A 22,919-nucleotide genomic window follows, 5' to 3' on the forward strand; every position below is an offset into this window, starting at 1 on the left:
ACCCAGCACCATCCCAATCCCTCACTTGGGCCAGTACCCCCACTTGTGGGTGCTGGCAATACCACACAATCCATGGTGCCATGTGTGGTCCGATTAGGGTTGTGTAAGATTCCCATCATGACAAATGCTGGCACAGATTATGCAGGTCGGTGTGCAGCCGTGGGCAATGCGCACCCTTGAGCCATTGCTATGTGTGTAACTGCAGCATCCGTTACAGACAGGGACAGACTGCAAATCAGCACCAGATGTGTGCCCAGTGACAGCAGATTCCATGCAGTCCATGTCTGAACCTCTGTAACTTGGCCTGGAGCAGCAGCTGCTTCATCTGGTTAGGCCTCAGTCAGCACATGGTGCACCCCTCCCCCACCCCAGAACACCAGCACTTAGTAGAGTCCCTGACCACACCCCGCGGCAAGACAATGCCACTGCACAGTGCCCTCAAGGGGAAGGCTGCGCAGGAATCCTTCAGGGACCCTCCCCCACAGAGCTCTGAGAAAATAGAAACACCCACCCTCCCACCCCAGATATCACTGGTCCACGGGCCAGCACTTGAAGACAGCCAAGAAGAAGCCCGCCATGCATCTCCAGGGCCCGCCTACAACATCCCTCACACTCCGCTCGCTTCTGGTCCACAGCACTTACCTCCTTACGCCAGTTCAAGGCTGCCATGCCAGGTTGAGATCTTTACATACCTACTCTGATTGATGCCAAAGTGACAAAGAGGTGGGAGACACTAACGTGGGTGGAGATCGCCGTGTTGATCCTGATAATGGCATGATAAAGTATGGTAAATGATGCAAATCATCAGTAGGCCGGTTTTCAGCGCAGTCCCAATGGTGGCATTTTATTCTGGTTGAGGGATGCGCGTGGGGATCCCGCAAAATGGCCGACACGTGCATCTTCCAACCTGACGCATCAAACAATCAGCGCGTTGTGGTGGGAGAATCAGGCCCCTCTTTACACAGAGAGTTGTGTGGCTGTAAAATTAACTTTGAGGGTCAGTGGCTAATATGGAAACAATGTCAATGTTCAAGACTGTTGGATAGATGGGTGAAGAAAAACGGTTTGAAGGGATCAGGGAAGGTGGGTGGATGTGATTGGAGCTATATGATTGTATGGAGGTTAAACACCAACATGAATTGAATAACCTCTTTCCCTATCGTAATCTGTCTATATTCCTGAGACCTCGAGGAGACATTCAGACACTCAGACAGTGCAGAGAAAAGCCACAAGGCTGGTCTGTAGTGTCAGAGGTCTGAAACATGGGGAAGGATTAGATCTAGGTCTCTGAATCTATATAAAATAGTACATTGTATGGATGAAACATTGCTTTGCGTTAAATTATAGGAGCAGGATAATGTTCAAACAAGTAAAATGCAACTTTTAGATTGATACAAGGCAGTTCATGCAGTGAGTGATCAGCTGTTGGGCCTGAACTTTCACTCCTGTGTCTGGAGCGCAGAGTCACAAACCTGCCTCGGGATAATATGACTCAGGTTGTCAACATTTGTTCCAAGGTGGGTGGGCTCGTTGTCCCTGGAAACAGTTCGGAGGAGATGTGGGGGAGGAGGTAGGGGATTGTTGGATGGATTAAGTAATGTAGTTGAAATTGCCTTCATTATAATTTCTTAATGTCCTTATGACCACCAATATCACTGAATCACAGTGTTTCATTTGGAACATCTCCGCAAATATAGAAAAACATGTTAGCTCTCCCGAGGCTCTTGGTAAAAAAAACATCTGAAGCTGGGTCTGGGATATTTTGATGCATATAGTTCAACTCTCAATTCTTGATGAGTGGGCAGATTTCAGTTACAGTAGCAGAAGGTGCACCGGAATTGCCTCCTGGGTTACAAAGAGAGGGAAGAAAAGAATCACCCCCACCCCCCCCCCCCCCCCCCCCCCCCACGAGAAAACGCAAGTGTTGTGTGCAAACTGGCCTGGGACTCACCATTCTGCCCTCTGCTACTTAGTTAATTTGCTACCACCCATTGCATGGGCTCACAGGATGAGCAGGTGCAGGAGGGTATCTGGCTCTGATAAATCTTACCCTCAGCAAGTATCAGCACCTTCAGGAGAGGAAGGTAACAAATTAGAGGAGAAAGGTAAATACAAAGAAAGTGCGCAAGGCTCTGCCACTGACCACATAAACCAGTGACTTTGTATCTTTACTCATTTTTGCCTTTTTCGCTCAGCCTTATACTTTGACCAGGTGACCCGTGGGCATTTTGAACATATTAAACTGGAAAAATGAATCATGTCAAAGAAGCCCCAACTGGAAATGAAATGGAGATGAAATGGGAATTAATTTGATGTTTTCAGATGTTGTGTTAAGCAGGTTTTCATCTGAAACATTCATGTAATTTTTATTGGGTTATAATTTAAATAGGTAAAACAGTCTTTGCCCAACTTGCAGATCTGATGGCAGCCTGAGCTATGGGTGTAGGACCATGCAGATTTGATCCCAGCAAAGTGGGAGACATTGTGATTTGTCTGAGTTTTTCAATGGGAGTAAAGGGGAAAAACAACATCAGGCAGCATTCCCATTCCGATTGTTGCCTCACGTGCCTTGTGGAAGTCAGGTAAGAACAGGGTCAGTCTTGGATAGCTATTTTGATGAAGTACCAGAGAACACTATTGTCCAGGGAACCATTCCCCATCTTGAATTGATACCTCCAAGAACAAGGGGATAAGAAAATCTAAATATCCAACTCTCTTGAACATGAACTTACTTTTTTTTAGAGCCAAGGTGGTGTTACCCGTTGAGGATAGAAAACGCTGATGTTGAATGTCATTCGCCAAGAGGTCCAAATTACAGAAGCATGTTTGGAACTCGGTGTCGAATATTCTGTGACAGAGGATACCGGCTACTAGGCCGAAGGCAGGTTGAGTGTACAGTGACCAGATACTGGTCCAGAACCAGTCGATGCAAAGGTGAGTATGTGGAAATGGTGCTTCCTTAAATTTCATGCTATTTTCCTTGTTAGCTCAATTAGTAAAGGCTGCATGTAACTGAGCCATGCTGACTTGGAAGGTTTCAGGTTTAATTTTGAATCTGTGCTGAGTAGGTTGCATTTGGCCAGGCTGACAGATGTGCTGCAACAAACCTCAGCATTCCACAGCTTGGAAGGGAGTTTTAAAAAGAAATCACCTGGTGTTACTATTCAAGATCATTATCGAGTGACTTTTTTTCTCGAAAACGCACGTTTATGAATGTTTGATTAGAACAAGATCAGGCTCAGCTGTGTTACCCAATGACTGAGCAACCTGCTGACAGTCTCATGAGTACTGCAGTTGAAAGTTGCTACTTGGGTGAGGTTGTGGATAACAATCAGCTGCTGAGGAACTTTCCCTAGTACCTCTGAGCACCTTCAGAAGCAGGCGAAAAATGTTAAGGACCAAAAATCTATTGCTAATTGACTTTTGCTTGCTGGCTGCTTTTCCAGTGCCTCTAACACCTTAAAAAAGGCCAATGGCATTTTGGATTTTATAAATAAAAGCATGAAGTACTGGGGAAAACACTAATGATGAAATTATATAACCGATTGGTTGGTTTACAATTAGCCTACAGCTTTGGATTACTCATTATAGAAAGATGTAAAATCTCAGGGAAAACACAGAGTAAATTCTTCAGTTTCATGCCAGAGATGGAAAAAATACAGCTGAGGAAAGATTTCAGACACCTTACGTCAAGGATTGTTAGAGCATGGAATGCTTTTCCACACAAAATAATGGTGACTAAAAGTATGTCTTTCAAGGGAAACCAGATCATTAGTCGAAGCAGAAGAAGACCCAGTGCTTTGGGGAGAATGTGACAGAGTGGGAATAGTTTTGGGTTACTCTAATAAAGAAGGAGTGTGGATGCAATGAGATAAATGGTCTCCATACCTGCTGCAGTTGAGCAAGCTTGACGGGCTAACATGGCCTACATCTGTTCCTATGTAAACATTTTGTAGTCACGTCTGCTATCGTGGATGTCACTGAATACAACAGAAAATTTAGTCAAAACATTGCAAGTCTGGGTATGATCACATAGGCCTTTTATATGTTTCCTTTTGGTTATGTAAAATATTCTGTCATGTCATTGGATAATATAGATGGCCAGGTGCAAATTTTAAGTTACATTTTTTAATGGAGATTGTCCTTGCTCTTACCCACATCATCTTGTTAGAGTTGAAATTGCCCACCATTCACCCCTTCCACTTCATCCTCTCTGCCTTTTATTGGTCGGGAGCAATATCTTGAGAGATAGAGAACGGGATTTTCTGCATTTTCCGTGGCGACGGAGGTGGTCATCCATTGGCCGGCAGCAGGATCTTCTGATCCTGCCAATGTTAAGGGGGTTTCCCCATTCTGTGCAGCCTCCACTGCCAGGAAACCTGCGGTGGGGAGTTTGCTGTCGGTGGGGCTGGAAGATCCCGCCGGCAAGAGCAGCTGGAAAATTCTGGCCATTATTTCCTTTTGTCCATTGTCTTACAAAGCGCGACAGAACTGTGTCATTACATTTGCACAATCTGGCAAAATCTTTGGATTGTTCCAAAAAAAGCTGCAATATGAAACTTCTTCAACTCCAGTGTGACAGAACAATAGAGGCCATTGATTGCAGTCAGATATTGAGTATGTTCCAAGACCAATTCTATGGTTTAAGGAAAACATGGAAATTATAAACTACACAGGACAGGATGCACAACAGTGGGTAAACTTTCTGCTGCTGCTTTATTTATAATAAAATGCTAACTGAAACTTGTGCATAAATGGAAACAAAGGACACCTTACCGCAATCTGTACTGGTCTGTGAATGAGGAGAATGTAACAGTTGTACTACACCATGATGTGATTTGATTTATTATTGTCACATGTATTAGTATACAGTGAAAAGTATTGTTTCTTGCATGCTATACAGACAAAGCATACCGTACATAGAGAAGGAAAGGAGAGAGTGCAGAATGTAGTGTTACAGTCATAACTAGGGTGTAGAGAAAGATCAACTTAATATGAGGTAGATCCATTCAAAAGTATGATGGCAGCAGGGAAGAAGCTGTCCTTGAGTCGGTTGGTACTTGTCCTCAGACTTTTGTACCTTTTTCCCGATGGTGGAAGAGAGTATGTCCAGGGTGTGTGGGGTCCTTGATTATGCTGGCTGCTTTTCCAAGGCAGTGGGAAGTGTAGACAGAGACAAGAGATGGGAGGCTGGTTTGCGTGATGGGCTGGGCTTTGTTCATGACCCTTTGTAGTTTCTTGCAGTCTTGGACAGAACAGGAGCCATATCAATATGTGATACAACCAGAAAGTATGCTTTCTATGGTGCATCTGTAAAAGTTGGTGAGACAAGTTGTAGCGGACTGCCAAATTTCCTTAAGCTTCTGGGAAAGTAGAGGCATTGGTGGGCTTTCTTAACTCTAGTGTCGGCATGGAGGGACCAGGACAGGTCATTGGTGATCTGGATTCCTAGAAACTTGAAGCTCTCTACCATTTTGACTTCGTCCCTGTTTATATAGACAGGGGCATGCCCTGCACTATGCTTCCTGAAGTCGATGACTATCTCCTTCATTTAGTTGACACCAAGGGGGAAATTTTTGTCGTCGCACCAGTTTGACAGATTCTCTATCTCGTTCCTGCACTCCGCCTCATCATTGTTTGAGATCCGACCCACGATGGTGATGTCAACAGCAAACTTGAAAATCGAGTTGGAGGGGAATTTGGCCACACAGTCATAGGTGTATAAGGAGTATAGTAGGGAGCTGAGAACACAGCCTTGTGGGGCACTGGTGTTGAGGATGATCGTGGAGGAGGTGTTGTTGCCTATCCTTACTGATTGTGGTCTGTGGGTTAGGAAGTCTAGGATCCAGTCACAGAGGGAGGAGCCGATCCATAGGCCACGGAGTTTGGATATGAGTTTTGTCAGAATAACGGATGTTGAAGGCTGAGTTGTAGTCAATAAATAGCAGTCTGATGTAGGTGGCTTTGTTATCCAGGTGCTCCAGGGTTGAATGCAGGGCCAGGGAGATGGCATCTGCTGTGGGCCTGTTGCGGTGATAGGTGAATTGTAGTGGATCCAGGCAATCTGGGAGACTGGAATTGATTAGTGCCATGACTTACCTTTTGAAGCATTTCATAATGATGGATGTCAGAGCCACAGGATGATAGTCATTAAGGCACGCTGCCTGTCTTTTCTTTGGTGCCGGGATGATGATTGTCTTCTTGAAGCAAATAGGGACTTCAGATTGGTGTAAAGAGAGGTTAAGGATGTCTGCAAATACCCCCGCCAGCTGGTCCATGCAGGATCTGAGTGCTCATCAGCCTATCCTATCCGGGCCAATGGTTGACTTTCGAGAAGGCTGCAGTGACTTTTGCGATGGTGACCTCGGATACAGGTTGGGCATGCTCTTGTTGACCTCTTGCTCAAAACGCACGTAGAATGCATTGAACTCATCAGGAAGGGGTGTGTTGGAGCTGGCAATTTTACATGCCTTCATCTTGTAGCCTGTTATTTCTTGCAGACCTTGCCATAGTTGGCAGGAGTCTGTGTTGCTGGCCTGGGACTCTAGCTTGGTCCGGCACTGCTTTTTAGCATCTTTGATGGATCTCTGTAGATCATATCTGGATTTCTTGTATAAACCAGGGTCGCCTGACTTGATTGCTTCAGACCTAGACTTCAGCAAGCAGTGGATATCCCTGTTCATCCATGGTTTTCCGGTTGGGAAACACATGGATTTGCTTCTTTGGCACACAGTTTTCCACACACTTACTAATGAAGTCAGTTACTGTAGTGGTGTACTCATTCAGGCTGGTCACTCATTTTTAAAATATTGACCAGTCTACTGACTTGAAGTAGTCCCAAAGGAGATCATCCGATTCCTCAGACCAACATTGCACAACTTTCTTTGACGGATTCTTCTGTTTCAGTTTTTGCTTGTAAACCAGGAGCAGGAACACAGCCTTGTGGTCTGATTTGCCAAAGTGTGGGTGGGCGATAGAGCGGAAGGCATGTTTGATAGTTGTGTAGCAGTGGTCTAGGATGTTTGGGCCTCTGGTGGAACAGGAGACGTGTTGGTGGTATCTTGGTAAGACGCTCTTGAACTTGGCCTGATTGAAGTCTCCAGCCACGATGAACAGGGCCTCGAGATATTTCGTCTCAAGGCTACTTGTAGTATAAATTTCATTCTGCTTAATCTTCACGTCTGCATGGAGTGGGATGTTAACTGCTGTCAGGATAACAGAGGTGAACTCTCGCAGAAGGTAGTGGGGGCGGCATTTTAGTGTCAGGTATTGTAGGTCTGGGGAGCAGAAACTCGCCAGTATTGCTACATCTAGGCACCAAGAGGTGTTGCTTGGAAGCTAGATCTCAGCTTATAAAGAGTATGTAAAGACATGTAAAGAATAACTTCATATAGTGGAAATCTGCAATAAAAACAGAGTTCACCTTTATTTCACTTTTTAAAAGGGCAATATAATATTTTACTGAAACCACTGATTCAAAATTGAAATTCCTTCATATTAGCCTCCCAATATCACTGCCCATCATGCATAATTGAAAAATACAGGGGACAATTATAAATTCTTCAACTGTGACCTAGAAAGCTTCTTACAACTCCTCAGATATCGTCATGGTAACTATGTTGGTCCCTGAACAACATCATACTGTTGCACTGTTGGGATGAGCATTCGGTTCGGAGAGGGTATCAGAAATTCTTGGTGATCAGATGTAGAACGTCAATGTTGATAGCTTCAAAAGTACAATGTTCATCTTTTATTCATTGCTGAGATATGAAGGAATCTCAGTATGGAGACCGTCAACAAAGTTGAAAAGACAAGATGTAGTAAATCAAGAATTACTGGCCGGTAACGCCAGGGTTGGGTTTGAAAGATTGTTGCTTTCTGCAATATAAAAATGAGCACAAGACTAATTGAATATGGGGACATATTAACATTTAGCTAGCAGGATTACTGGGGCAAATTACACATACCTGCTGATAATTTTATTCCCTTATGCTTAGTTTCATCTCCTAGTTTTTGTTATGATTGGTTCTTTGGATGTGAGTGTTGCTGGCAAGGCCAGTGTTTGTTGCCCATTCCTTACTGCCTTGGAGAAAGTGATGGTGAGCTGCCTCCTTGAACTACTGCTGTCCATCTGGTGTTGTTAGGAAGGGAGTTCCAGGATTTTGAAGGAATGACAATTTGGTTCCAAGTCAGGATGGTGTGCAGCTTGGAGGGGAACTAGCTGGTGGCAGTGTTCCCACACACCAGTTGCCCTTGTCCTGCTGGGTGGTAGAAATCGTAGGTTTGGAAGTGCTGCTGAATGATCCTTGGTGGGTTGCTGCGATGTATCCTGTATATGGTGCACATCGCTGCTACTGTGCACCACTGGTAGAACAATAAAAAGAACAATAAAAGTGTATCATAGAACATAGAACAGTACAGCACAGAACAGGCCCTTCGGCCCACGATGTTGTGCCGAGCTTTATCTGAAACCAAGATCAAGCTATCCCACTCCCTATCATCCTGGTGTGCTCCACGTGCCTATCCAATAACCGCTTAAATGTTCCTAAAGTGTCTGACTCCACTATCACTGCAGGCAGTCCATTCCACACCCCAACCACTCTCTGCGTAAAGAACCTACCTCTGATATCCTTCCTATATCTCCCACCATGAACCCTATAGTTATGCCCCCTTGTAATAGCTCCATCCACCCGAGGAAATAGTATTTGAACGTTCACTCTATCTATCCCCTTCATCATTTTATAAACCTCTATTAAGTCTCCCCTCAGCCTCCTCCGCTCCAGAGAGAACAGCCCTAGCTCCCTCAACCTTTCCTCATAAGACCTACCCTCCAAACCAGGCAGCATCCTGGTAAATCTCCTCTGCACTCTTTCCAGCGCTTCCACATCCTTCTTATAGTGAGGTGACCAGAACTGCACACAATATTCCAAATGTGGTCTCACCAAGGTCCTGTACAGTTGCAGCATAACCCTACGGCTCTTAAACTCCAACCCCCTGTCATTCAGATCCATTGAAGTATCAATGACAAAAATCACTTATCATTGTGTAAATAAATATTGTGAAATTGACAATAGAATCAGAGAGCCTGAGCTTTTTGCCTTTTACCCACACCATCCCCTAACCCTTTACGTTATTGTTAATCAGAGATCTATCAATCTCTGCTTTAAATCTACTCAATGATTGAGCTTCCACAATCCCCTGGAATAGATAATTGCAAAGATTCACAATCCTTGGTGTAAAGAAATTTCTCCTCATCTCGGTTCTAAGTAGCATCCTCCTCATTTTGAAATTGTGTGCCTTGGTTCTAGATTTTCAACCAAGGCAAATATCTTACCTGCATCTATGCTGCCCATTCCTTTAAGTATTTTGTAGGTTTTAATGAGATCACCTCTGATTCTTTGGAAGTCTAGAGAATACAGGCCCAGTTTGCTCAATTGCTTTTCATAAGACAGTTCAGCCATTCAGGCAACAAGTCTGGTGAACTTTCATTGCACTCCCTCTGTGGCAATATTATTAAGAGGACCAAAGCTGCATGCAGTCCTCCAGGTGCAGTCTAACCAAGCTCCTATATAATTGAAGCAAGACTTCACTACTCCTCTACTCAAATCCTCCTGTAATAAAGGCTAACATCCCATTAGCCTTCCTAATATATTGTTGCACCTGCATGTTAGCCTTCAGTGCCTTATGGACAAGGACACCCAGGTCCCTTTGTACATCTACATTTTCTAATCTCTTGCCATTCAGGAAATACTCTGCATATCTGTTCCTAATACCAACATGGATTATCTCACATTTTTCCACATTATATTCCATTTGCCATGATCTTGCTCACTCACTAAATCTGTTAAAATCCTACTGTAGCCGAGCTTTGTATCATCTGCAAACCTGGAAATATCACATTTGGTCCCCATTTTCAAATCATTGATATATTGTAAACAGCCGGGGCCCAAGTGCTGATCCTTGTGGTACCCAACTAACCACAGCCTGCCAATGCAAGAGTAACCCCTGTTTATTCCTGTTCTCTGTTTTCTGCCTGCTCGCCAATCCTTAATCCATGACTGTATGTTCTCAATCAAGCAATGGCTTCTCTGGGGCGCAGCTGTTTCAACAAGTGTAATGGTTGTCGGAATATCGCAGACATTGGTTGTCCAATTAATAGCTGTCAAGTGGGAAAGAGGCCAATCAGAGGAGCAAAGGGAGACTCTATATCCAGTTGGCATTGTAGGCCAGAACGTCATGTGGCAGAGAGTAAAGCTGCGAACAGGAAGTTGGTCATGGCTAGAATTATAAAGGCCCCCTGCTCACAGAATCACTTTATTTTTTTGAAAATACAAAAATCATTAAACAAAATGTTTTTAAAAAAAGCAGACGCTACCAGCTTCTCCAGCAGAATCTGCTGGTACATCAATCACGGTCATGGTGGAAGGCCTTTTATTCACTCTCCAGCCTGATGCCTAAAAAATGCAGTGAGCAATGAAAACTTGCAGGCCATGGGTTGTTAACAAACTTAATAGCTTTTTAATTTGTGCTTTCAAAATGGTGGGTATGGGTTGCTGATTTCTGCCCCTGTTCGCCTTTGTAATTTGGGCGACTGGTGCAATGACATTGTATTGCCAACCCAATACCTGAATGTAGGGGGCCATGGGGCCCGATTGCAGGATCGGCCCACCCATTTTAAAGTGCAGCCCATGGGTTCGAGGGTACATCGTGGGGGTGATTCTCCCATCCCGTCGCACTAATTTTTTGGCGGGTCGGGCCAGGAGAATCACGTGTGGGCCGATTTGCGGGATTCACGCATGCGTTCCTGCCGTGCGTGCATTTCCCAGCGCCGGATATCTGACGCAGTCGGGAACGCGCTGGAAACCGGTGGGAACAGCAGATAAATGATTGATTTAAATCTTATTTTAATCTTCTTTAAATGTGATTAGTGGGCCTGGGACTAAATTCTCCGGGCCTGCTAGCATCTCCCACCTCACCAGTACAATTTCACTCCAACGAGGTTCAGACTAGCTTCCCACTTTCAGGACAGCAGGTCCCGCTGGAGTGAAAGGGGGCAATCGGGACCCTCCCAGGGGGTCAGGCAGTGGGGGGGGGGGGGGGGGGGGTGGTGCCCCCTGGGCATGGGCATCCTGGCAATGCCAGCCTGTGCCTCCTGTCACTGCCCAAGGGGCAAAGTGCCCATTCCCAAGGGGCACCTTGGCATTGCCCACTGGGCATTGGGAGTGCCGGGGCAGGGCCAATGGGGCGGGACCCGCTGGGGATGGGGCCAGCTGGGGGTGAGGCCGAGGAGCGAATGGTGGGAGTGGGGGGGTCCCGCTGCCACTGCCACTCTGCAATGGGATTGGTCGGGACTGGAGGGGGTTCAGTGATCGGGGTGGCCTGGGGGGCGGAGGGGAAGTGGTGGTCAGCCTGGGGGGGTCTGCCTCCCATAGGGGAGTCTACCGGGGGGTGGAGGTGTCTGCTGGGGGGGGGGTGGGTGGTCTGTCCCCGGGGGAGGGGGGGGGTATCGTCACTGCTGGTAGGGAGGGGTGGAGGAGGGGGGTGGCGGCTGGAGATCGGGACACTCTGGGACGGGGGGATTTGGGGCTTGCCTGCGAATGGACGGGGGGCTGCGATCGGGTCGTGGGGGTTTGGGGGGGGGGGCAGCACTGCAGAAGTCCCAGGCTGGCCAGCGATTGAGCAGGCCAGCAAATCAGAGGCTGGATAGATAGGGGCTTCTGCCTATTTGATTTATTATTGTCTTGCATGCGCAGAGTTCCGGAACTGTCAGCCTTCCGGGCGTGACTCGGCCGCACCCCCGAGCTTTTAATGATATTCACGATTGTGACCTCTGCATCATACAGAGTGTGGGAGATACGAGACTGAACTCCCACTGAAAAAATCAGCGCGATTTACACCCGTTTTCACACAAATTCAGCACTTGGAACTTTTTTGGGAGAATCAGGCCCAGTCTTTTTTCACAGCCTCCCATTCGAAGAAGAAAAGTCAATGTGGCCTGAAAAGCAGGGAAGACAATTGAGAAATTTATTCGATCATTGAATATTGATTCAGGATTTCAACTTTGTTTTCCCTGGGACAAATTCGATGTAATTTTTTGAACTGTATTTTTCCTCACAGGTATTACATCACATGCAAATGCATTGCTGATTAAAAGCACAGGCATCAATCAAAATAGTTGTCCCGAGGCTCTTTGCTCGCTGTGAGATTATTCATGGGCTGCTGAGTATGTGGAGCAGGAAAAGGACAGGAGATTTTGGGCTAAATCCTTTCCAGATTTATTTTTTGCCTTGACCCGACTTCAAATGAAACGGATGCCTGACGTTTACCGGCACGAGGAGTGTGAGGAAGCTTCTGGAATCATCTTATGCTGACCATGTCCCTTGGCACTTTACTGTCTCTGTGATGTACCCCTGGTGCTTCCTTTTGTCTCGCCCAAAAGCCTGGAGTTGGCAAGTTTCATATCGTATGTATGATTTTCACTGAGTGATGGAAGACGGAAGAAAGAAGCAAATGAAAAAACAGAGGAAGTGGATGGCGGAAAGAAACATATTTTGAATAGTAAGAAGCATCATAAAACTTGCTGCTCCTTCTCCACAAAAAGGGTAGATTGTGTCTCATCAGATTTGTGGCTTCTTCAGTCCATGTCATTTTGTCAACTGTCAAAATACTTGTTCTGCCCCCAGTTGAAAACCATGCGGTTTGACACTTTAGGAGCTTGAAGATCTAAATACACACACTTCTTGGCCTTTTGGCTAAGATCAAGTGCTCAGGGTAGCCAATGAGGTTAAACTGAAGCTTCACCTCATGCAATTTTTCAAAAGCCATCTCGGCCTTTTTGGCTAAGGTATCAGAGATTTTGGTGAATGAAAAACAGGAACAAAGATGACTTTTTGTTGTTGACTGAGTTATATAATTTGAAAATTCCCTGATTTCTTCTCCATTCCAATTGGCACATTCCTGTTGGCTGTTGTCTACTGCCCGGGAGGGGATATAATTCCTCATCCTGTCAGCTTGGATCTGGTTTGATCAAGCTCAAGATCGGATGTATATCCTTGTCTTGTCAGCTTGGATCTGGTTTATCCCTCACATGGGGACTCTGGACTTAATTGGCTTTTTTGATTAAAAAATAACTTTGATGATTTTTAAATAACTATGTCAAATGATTTGACATCACAAAAAACAAAGGGCGGCACGGTAGCGCAGTGGTTAGCACTGCTGCTTCACAGCTCCAGGATGCTGGGTTCGATTCCCGGCTCGGGTCACTGTCTGTGTGGAGTTTGCACGTTCTCCTCGTGTCTGCGTGGGTTTCCTCCGGGTGCTCCGGTTTCCTCCCACAGTCCAAAGATGTGCGGGTTAGGTTGATTGGCCAGGTTAAAAATTGCCCCTTAGAATCCTAAAATGCGTAGGTTAGAGGGATTAGCGGGTAAATATGTGGGGGTAGGGCCTGGATGGGATTGTGGTCGGTGCAGACTCGATGGGCCGAATGGCCTCCTTCTGCATTGTAGGGTTTCTATGATTTTATGAATGGAGTTTTATTTAATAATGGAAAAAGTGGGATTTGGAAAATGGGTTGAAATAAATAAAATTAAATGATAAAGCGCATGTTCTATTTCCTGTTTATATCTACCTCACCCCTTTTAGAAGTTACATGTGTGTGGAGGCGTTTGGAGAAGGGAATGGAAAAAAGAAATCATCTCAAACTTCCTCAAGATTCCATTCTGGTGAAACAGTTTCTTTGAAGATTGTGAACCCAGAGGTAGCGCGTGTATCAGGGTGTTCCTAACAGCTGTTGCTCTGCTCCACTCTTCCAGTACTGTGATTTATAAATAACAAATCTCCTCTCCAACCTCCATTTAACTTTAATAAAATTCACCGGGATAGAAGCAAGAACCAGAGATTTCAAATCAGCAGTGGGAGCCAAGATAGAAGTCAGAATGGAGTGCTGTCCATATAATCTCACAGTGTGGAAACAGTAGGCAACAACTGACAGGAATGTGTCGATTGGAATGGAGAAGAAATCAGGGAATTTTCAAATGATATAACTCAGACAACAACAAAAAAAGTCATCTTTGTTGCTGTTTTTCATTCACCAGAATCTCTGATATATGTTTGGGTTTGCACAGTGGTAGGAAATTCATCATTCTGTCCTCCTGTCCTTTTCCCTTTTATTGCCTCAATTTTAAGCAATTGGTGCCTTTGTCTCACACATTCTGATTGAACCACAAAAGATACAGCGGGGTGAATTTTACCATCCTGCCCACCAAGGGAATCGGAGCGAGCGAGGGGTGGACCATGGAAAAGTCCATTGACCTCCAGCAGAATTGTCCGGTTTTGGGGCAAGCGAGGCCGAAAACATGTGTGTATTCACTTCCTTTCATGATGCTTCCTGGTCTTCTAAGCACTCTTCCTACGTGAGACAATGCCCCATATTTTGCTGTGAGTCGTAAAGGAACTGCCTCCGCTTTCACTTTGCATATGTTTGTCCATAAATTATTTTGGAGCTTGCCATTGGCAGTTTATGGTTTTGTAGCATCTAATCCACTGTTACATCATCTCTCAGGGGTACCTGTGGGCAGGACAAGCTGCAGGGAGGCTCTTCCACCAATCAGCTAGACAAACCCTCACTGAGCCATGCAGACTGTAACACAGGAACTAAAAAAAAGCACTCAATATAGATCGCATTTTAATTATTGCACAAGAAACAAAATAAAGATTGGGTTATACACATGGGATTTAGCGAGAGACTTGAATCAGAAAAGTAAAAATGATTTTTTAAAAAACTGCAACATTTATTTTCTTTGGGAATGAGACTCTGTGGAAGTTAGGTTATAACAATTGTGAAAATTAAAGTTCCATAATTGTCAAAGAAAACTTCTGTCAAGTAATGGAAAATGATTATTAGCCAAACGCGGCCTTCAGTCAGACCTTCAGTAAGGCCAACACTGACGTATGCAGGATAAAGCGAGTATATCTAAAAACTTGTTCCAAATACACTGCATTCCAGGTTAGGACAGCAGGATGAAAACAAAGAACAAGTTACCATGGCGATTACCAAATAGCAAGATTTGGGAAAATTTATGCGAATGAAGGATTGGTTTTCTATTCGATAAGAAAGGGCAAAAGGCTATGCTATGATTGGTGGATATGTATGTCAATGGAAGATGTGAAAAATCTCTTGTTCCTGATTTGCTGTAATTGACTATAACTGTGAGTTTCTCTGTAACCTCAGAACTGCTCCGGCCATTCCGTTGGCCGTAGAGAGTTCTCCTTGTGCACAAGTAATTAAAGACCTTGCATTGGACGCATGGTATCCAGCGCTGTTTGTGTGAGGAGTCGACTGAGTGTCTTTAGATTGCTGTTACCCAAGAGAACTAACAACTCCACACTTGTAGAATTAATTGTTCATGGATTGAAAGGTTGTTCAGTAATGATCACTTATGCTATTTAAAGACCTAACGTTTTAATCTATTAGTTTGACACGAGTAAGTAATTATTGTGTTTATGTCTCGAGTATCATCACCTCGATGCTAAAGAAATCAAAAGCAGGCAACTCTCTCCAGAAATATCATTGTTCTTTCTTAAGCCACAGATAAATGTAAAGTCAAAAATGTCACTTTTACTCTTTCTGTTCCTACTCCGATCTCTCTATCTTTTACTTCCTACAATGGTGTACTCAAGATGTTAATCGGTCTTGTGTCTTAACAGATTCTGAATAATGTGCTGTGCATTCCTTCCATTTTCTGTTTGTGTTTCATAATTTATGGCATTTGTTTTCCTTCCATCAATTACGCCTACATACTCTCAGAAGCTTAAATCCTCTAGTTAACTGGCAGTCTGTTAGAAAATATAATGCCTTTTCGCTATGTTACACTGGCTATACGCAGTGAGTCTTGCGAGTTTCTTTGAAAATGAAAACTTTACAGTGCTTGTGCAGTCTGGTCTGCCATACCTGACACAGGTCTGTAATGTTCAATGTGTCAGAGGTGGCCAAAGTGTCCATCATGCATTCTGAGTATAACCTGACCAGTGCAACTGAGCCATTTTGAAGCGTATTATTCTCAGGAGCAGAATTTGTGTTGCAACGTGGGTATGATCACCAAATTAATAAGTGTAGGTTTGATGTCAGTATCTTTACCTCAAGATCCAGCTTAGTCTATACAACAGGATTACTGATAAATAGATGCATTAATAATGATTTGATTGTGGCATTATTTCATGTAATCATGATTCAAAACAATGGGAGTGTTGATAAATGTTATGCCTTCCTATAAACTAGCTCTCTGCTGTGTTGATACTGTAAGCAGAATGAACTGGATCAGGAACACCCCACAAGTTCACAAACCTGGTGTGAGTTTGAGCTAGTTTTATGCACAGTGTAACTGGTATAAATTGTCACTGTTCAATGTTAGAATATTGGTAATCCAATTACATTGCTCATGACTATTTCCTTATCAGAGGTGCGTTGTCATACACTTCCGGCATTCCCATATGGATCGTACGTCTGCTCTAAGGGGACACGTATGGATTCCCAGTGTGAGTACATATGTGAGCAAGGATACCAACTGGAAGGAGACAGAACGAGAATGTGCCTGGAGAATGGCCAGTGGAGTGGGAGTGAACCTTTATGTGTAGGTAAATTGGACTGGAACCCACTTGATTTTGTAATTATTAAATTCTCGCAGTTGATAAAAGGGGAAAAGAATGGGTTTTATTTTCTGACTGGATTGTCTGGTCCTATGCTTCAAAGTAAGAAGTTTAACAACACCAGGTTAAAGTCCAACAGGTTTATTTGGTAGCAAAAGCCACACAAGCTTTCGGAGCTCTAAGCCCCTTCTTCAGGTGAATTTCCCACTCACCTGAAGAAGGGGCTTAGAGCTCCGAAAGCTTGTGTGGCTTTTGCTACCAAATAAACCTGTTGGACTTTAGCCTGGTGTTGTTAAACTTCTTACTGTGTTTACCCCAGTCCAACGCTGGCATCTCCACATCATGACTACCTATGCTTCAAACACAGTTCCTCAACATTTTACAGTTCACACCCATTTTAATGTGAAGCATGCTGCAAAATGTTTCAGTTTATTTCTTAGTGTCACAAGTAGGCTTACATTATCATTGCAGCGAAGTTACTGAGAAATTCCCCTAGTCGCCACACTCCGGTCCCTGTTCGGGTACACTGAGGGAGAATTTGGCATGGCTAATGCACCCAACCAGCACGTCTTTTGGACTGTGGGAGGAAACCGGAGCACCAGGAGGAAACCCATGCAAACACGGGGAGAACGTGCGAAATCCACACAAAATCCAAGACGGGAATTGAACCTGGATCCCTGGCGCCATGAGGCAGCAATGCTAATCACTGTGCCACTGAGCTGCTCCTGTTGTTGTCAAAAAATACCAAAAATAGTGAAGTTTCCAAGAGCCGATGTTTTCCTTGTATCAAAGAAGTCTCTGCAGCCATGTTGTGTGGTCTTAGTATTCCCTCATTACGGAGTTCCTCACTGGTATTATTTCAGTGATAGTTGTTGATTAGAAATTACCATTGGTGATGCTGGTGGATGAATGCTTAGTTAATTTGTATAACATTCCTTTGTCTGCCATTTTATAATAGGCATTAACATATTTCAAGTTCTGAATTAACATTTCTATTAAAATTGGAACATAAGAATGATTAATTCATTCAGCTAAGAGTAATGGTGGCACAGTGGTTAGCACTGCTGTCTCGCAGCGCCAGGGACCCAGATTTGATTCCCGGCTTGGGTCACAGTCTGTGCGGAGTCTGTACGTTCTTCCCGTGTCTGCATGAGTTTCCTCCGAGTACTCCGGTTTCCTCCACAGTCCAAAAGCCGGTTAGGTGCATTGGTCGTACTAAATTTTCCCTCAGTGTACCCGAACAGGTGCCAGAGCATGGCGACTAGGGGATTTTCACAGTAACTTCATTGCAGTGTTAATGTAAGCCTACTTGTGACACTAATAAATAAACTTTAAAATTTCTAACAGTCATGATGCTCATTTGGAGAGCTGGTGCAGACACAATGAGCCATGTAGCCTCCTCCTGCGCCATGACAATTCTGTGATTCTGTGAAATTTATATCATTTAAATGAGTTTGAAACCTAGGTAAGGATCGTGGTTGCAGAGCCTTGGGAGGGTGAAGGAAGTCTGGATTAATTCACTATTAACTGGTGTCAGCATCAAATAATCCCGAATCAAATATAAATGCCCAGGTGTTGAGTAAGTTTCCTCTTTCTGCCCGGACAGCGCGTCTTGATATACTGACGCAAAGTTTCCTATGTTTAATCCCTACCATTTTGGACCGTCTTACAGTGAACAATTTTCTCATAGAATGTTGGTAATCCAATTACCTTGCTCATGACTATTCTCTATAGAAGAATAGAGGCTTGTATCTCATAGAATCATGCAGCGCAGAAGAGGCCCTTTGGCCATCGAATCTGCGCCGATACACGAGGAACACCTGAACTTGCACCTAATCCCAAGTGCCAGCATTTGGCCCATAGCCTTGAACATTATGACGTGCCAAGTGCTCATCCAGGTACTTTTTAAAGGATGTGAGGCATCCCGCCTCCACCACCCTCCAAGGCAGCACATTCCAGACCGTCACCACCCTCTACTTAAAAAAAGTTTTTCCTCTCATCCTACCGAAATCTCCTGCCCCTCATCTTGAACCTATGTCCCCTCGTGACTGACCCTTCAAGTAAGCGAACAGCTGCTCCTCATCCACTCTGTCCATGTCCCTCATAAACATATATACTTCGATCAGGTCGCCCCTTAGTCTTTTCTGCTCCAACGAAAACAACTCAATCTCTCTTCATAACTTAAATGTTCCATTCCAGGCAACATCCTGGTGAATCTCCTCTGCACCCTCTCCAGTGCAATCACGCCCTTCCTATAAATGGTGACCAGAACTGCACACAGACTCCAGCTGTGGCCTCACTAAAGTTCTATACAACTCCAAAAATCCTTCCCTGCTTTTGTAATCTATGTGTCAAATGATGAAGACAAGTATCCCATATGCCTTTTTCACCACCCTACTAACATGCCCTTCTGCCTTCAGAGATCTGTGGACAAATTTGGCAAAGTCCCTTTTGTTCCACAGAACTTCCTAGTGTCCCACTATTCATTGAGTACTTTTAAACATAAGTAATTTACAGTTAACTGCTGAACATGTTTGAAATGCTTACAAGATAATTTCTGTCCATCTTGTATGAAATAGTAAGAGGCTAAGATAAGATCAGTAAGTGCACTTGATAATCGAACTGGCCCCACATGTTTACTAATGTGACTTCTCTGGAGTTCTTCTCTCCACTGGGACCTAGATTAAAATTGAACAAATTTAACATTGAATCAGAAAGAGGAATTGCTCCTTAGCTCAGCTTGAATCAGAATCTGTCAAGATCAGAGAGAACCCGCAGGTCTCCAAAGTAGACCTTTTATTCATCACTCCAAGGTGGTTTCATCACACAGCCTACCAGATCTCATACATTGGCCTATTCGAAACAAAATTGACTTGATCTATTCAGTGCAGTACATATATATTTTAGAAATATTGCACACGGTATGTAACTGATCCACATACACCTGGAAGATCTCTGGTTGGATTTGTGGCTTGTGCCCAGTTAGGGGCTCTCAGCCACAACCATATAAAGGTGGAGCTGTTGAAATTGGCATTGGGTTCCAGGGTTAGTGAAGCAAAAGGTCAGCTGAGTTTTGCACAGCAGATCATCATCTAGTTAGAGCCTGTTCTAAACTTGCATTTGGAGTCTGTCAGGTTAGAACAGGGTCAGCGCTGTCTGTGATGCTCCCCTCCATTCACACATTATTCACAGCATGGACATGTGGCTCCAGTACTGCTGCTACCTATAAAACAACCCTCAACATTTGTCACTGCCTTCAGAGTGGGTGGGATGTGGGGAAACAATTGGAATGCAAAGAATATTAATTGATATTTCTTGATTTTAACAGATTATGAACCGCCAAGGATAAAGTGCCCAGGGTCCAGGGAGAAGGTGGCTGAACCAGGACAGCTGACAACGCGAGTATACTGGGACTCTCCACGTGTGAAAGATGTGGCTGACAAGCACAGCACAAAGTTTGTTTAATTTCATTAACTGGTTTACCTTGAGGAGTCAAACCCAAATGTGGTATTCGAGCAGGGCTCAAGTGAAGAGGGGGTAATTGGATCTAAATGGCTATGGTATCGAGGGAGGTTGGGAGGAGGGATAGGAGAGGAAGATGGGAAGAGAAGGAGGATGAGGGAAAGGGACTTGGGGGAGAGGAAGAGAAAGGAGGGAGTTGGATGACGATAGATGGTTACTGATAGACGAATAGTAGTAGTTCCTGGGCCCATTTTGGAGGAAGGAGGTGTAATGAGTCAGCAACACTGCTCAGTGCTGAGCCTGGGGAGGGTGGAGGAAGTCTGGATTTATTCATTATTAATAAAGGGGATGGGGGAGGGTTTAAAGTTTATTTATTAGTGTCACAAGTAGGCTTACATTCACATTGCAATGAAGTTACTGTGAAAATCCCCTAGTCGTCTCACTCCGGCGCCTGTTCGGGTTCACTGAGGGAAAATTCAGCATGGCCAATTCACCTAACCAGCACATCTTTTGGACTGTGGAGGAAACTGGAGAATCTGGAGGGAACCCACGAAGACATGGGGAGAACATGCAGACTCCGCATAGACAGTGTGTGGTGAACCACTGCAGTTGTCTGTTTATGTGATAGTTTATGTGATATGCCTGGACACGCTCCTGCTGCCTCATAGAATCATAGAAACCCTACAGTGCAGAAGGAGGCCATCTGGCCCATCGAGTCTGCACCGACCACAATCCCACCCAGGCCCTATCCCCACATATTTTTACCCGCTAATCCCTCTAACCTACACATCCCAGGACTCTAAGGGGCAATTTTTAACCTGGCCAATCAACCTAACCCGCACATCTTTGGACTGTGGGAGGAAACCGGAGCACCCGGAGGAAACCCACGCAGACACGAGGAGAATGTGCAAACTCCACACAGACAGTGACCCAAGCCAGGAATCGAACCCGGGACCCTGGAGCTATGAAGCAGCAGTGCTAACCACTGTGCTACCGTGCCTCAATCCGGGGCTCCGCCCTTCTCGGGGTATAAAGGTGACTGCTCTCCGCCCCTTTTGCCTCAGTTTGGATAAGCTATCGGTTCGGGAGTGCTCCAGTTCTTTGTTAATAAAAGCCTGTTATTTCGCAACAACGAGTCTTTGCGTGATCAATGATGCATCAATTTTATTAACAAAAATTTTGGGATGGAGCAACTCCTGAAACCTGACAAATTGGACTTGGATCCACAGGTTGTTGGGGCCTCAAACTCTTTTGATCACTGGATGCGCTGTTTTGAGACCTTCATTGCCTCCTCCTCCACCGCCATCGTAACCGACATCGACAAACTACACGTGCTCCACGCCCGCGTCAGCGCTCACGTCTTCGCGATGATCCGAGATGCGGAAACTTACCAGGAGGCAATCGATCTCTTAAAGAGCCAGTACAACTGGCAGCCGAATGAGGTCTACGCCAGACATCTGCTGGCCACTCGCAGGCAGCAGCCTGGGGAATCGACTGAACAATTCCTGCGCGAACTGCGTGCACTCGGCAGAGCCTGCAACTGCAAGGCCGTTTCAGCCGCCCAAAACGCCGATGACCTGATCAGAGATGCCTTTTTCGCGGGCATCAGGTCGACCTATATCCGGCAGCGTCTGCTGGAACAAGGTGGGGTGGACCTGAAGAAAACTGTGGAGCTTGCCAGCTCGCTGGAGGTGGCTTTCCGGAACCTCGAGGCCTACACCCCCGACCACGAGGGCGCACCATGGACATCGCGACCACAGCCATCACTGTACCCGGGAGGGCCGCAAACCTACGCCACGCCCTGTCCCGACGCCGAACTGACCACTGCGGCAGTCTCTGGAGGCCCGAGGTGCTACTTGTGCAGCCTGGAGAAGCACCCACGACGACGCTGCCCGGCGAAAGACGCGATCTGCTCGGGCTGCGGTAAGAAGGGCCATTACCTGAAAGTTTGCAAGGCAAAATCGGCCTCCAGGCCCAGCAGCGCCGCGTGTAATCTGCGGGAGGCACTGTCTTCGACGCCATCGGCCGTGTGCGATCCGCGGGAGCCGCCATCTTGGACGCCATCGGCCGCGTGCGACCCACAGAGGCCACCATCTTGGACTCCATCAGCCACGTGCGACCCATGGGAGCCGCCATCTTGGATGATGTCAGCCGAGTCACGGGGGCCGCCATTTTGGGAGCCTCGAGTAGGACCACCAGCTACAACCCTGTGGTGAACCATCGTTGGTTCACCACTGGGGTTGTTATTGTGTTACTGTTGGGCTAGGGTGTTGTTGTTATGGGGGTTGTACTATGTTGTTGGGTTAGGGTGTTTACCTGTCCTAAGTGTTATCGTGGCACACTCCAGTGGGGTCCCGCCTCCGGTGGCAGGGTATAAGACCCCCTGCTCCGGCAGGACCCCTTCAGTCTGAACGGGTGAATTTGTGTTAGTAGTTTCATTGTTAATGTATTAAAGCCTTCAGTTCTAAAGCCTTGTTTCCGGGTGCTCATTGAGGTGCATCAATTTAATACATTAACTGAGAATATGGAACAGATCCTAAAACCGGATCGTCTGACACTGGACCCACGTGCGGTCGGTGCAGCTAACACGTTCGAACATTGGTGGAAGTGCTTCGAGGACTACCTGGCAGCCTCGGTAGCTATCACTACAGACAGTGATAGACTCCAGGTCCTCCACGCAAGGGTAAGCGACACGATTTACCTAGCCATTCGTGCAGCTTCCACTTACCAGGGTGCCGTCGAGCTCCTAAAGAATAGGTACATTACGCCACCCAACGAGATTCACGCTCGTTATCTCCTCGCTACACGACGTC

General features: G+C 45.5%; 1 protein-coding gene across 1 annotated transcript in view; it reads left to right on the plus strand.

The window, feature by feature from the left end:
* The first annotated feature begins 2,787 nt into the window (after positions 1 to 2,787).
* Positions 2,788 to 22,919, plus strand: part of srpx2 (sushi-repeat containing protein X-linked 2) — a 50,690-nt gene continuing 30,558 nt past the window's right edge. The window contains exons 1-3 of the mRNA XM_078210363.1: positions 2,788 to 2,934; positions 16,456 to 16,632; positions 19,973 to 20,099. Of these exons, the coding sequence (XP_078066489.1) occupies positions 2,823 to 2,934; positions 16,456 to 16,632; positions 19,973 to 20,099 (416 nt within the window). The 5' untranslated portion in view covers positions 2,788 to 2,822. The remainder of the gene's footprint in view (positions 2,935 to 16,455; positions 16,633 to 19,972; positions 20,100 to 22,919) is intronic.

This window comes from Mustelus asterias, chromosome 4, assembly GCF_964213995.1.
Source record: "Mustelus asterias chromosome 4, sMusAst1.hap1.1, whole genome shotgun sequence".
NCBI lineage: Eukaryota > Metazoa > Chordata > Chondrichthyes > Carcharhiniformes > Triakidae > Mustelus > Mustelus asterias.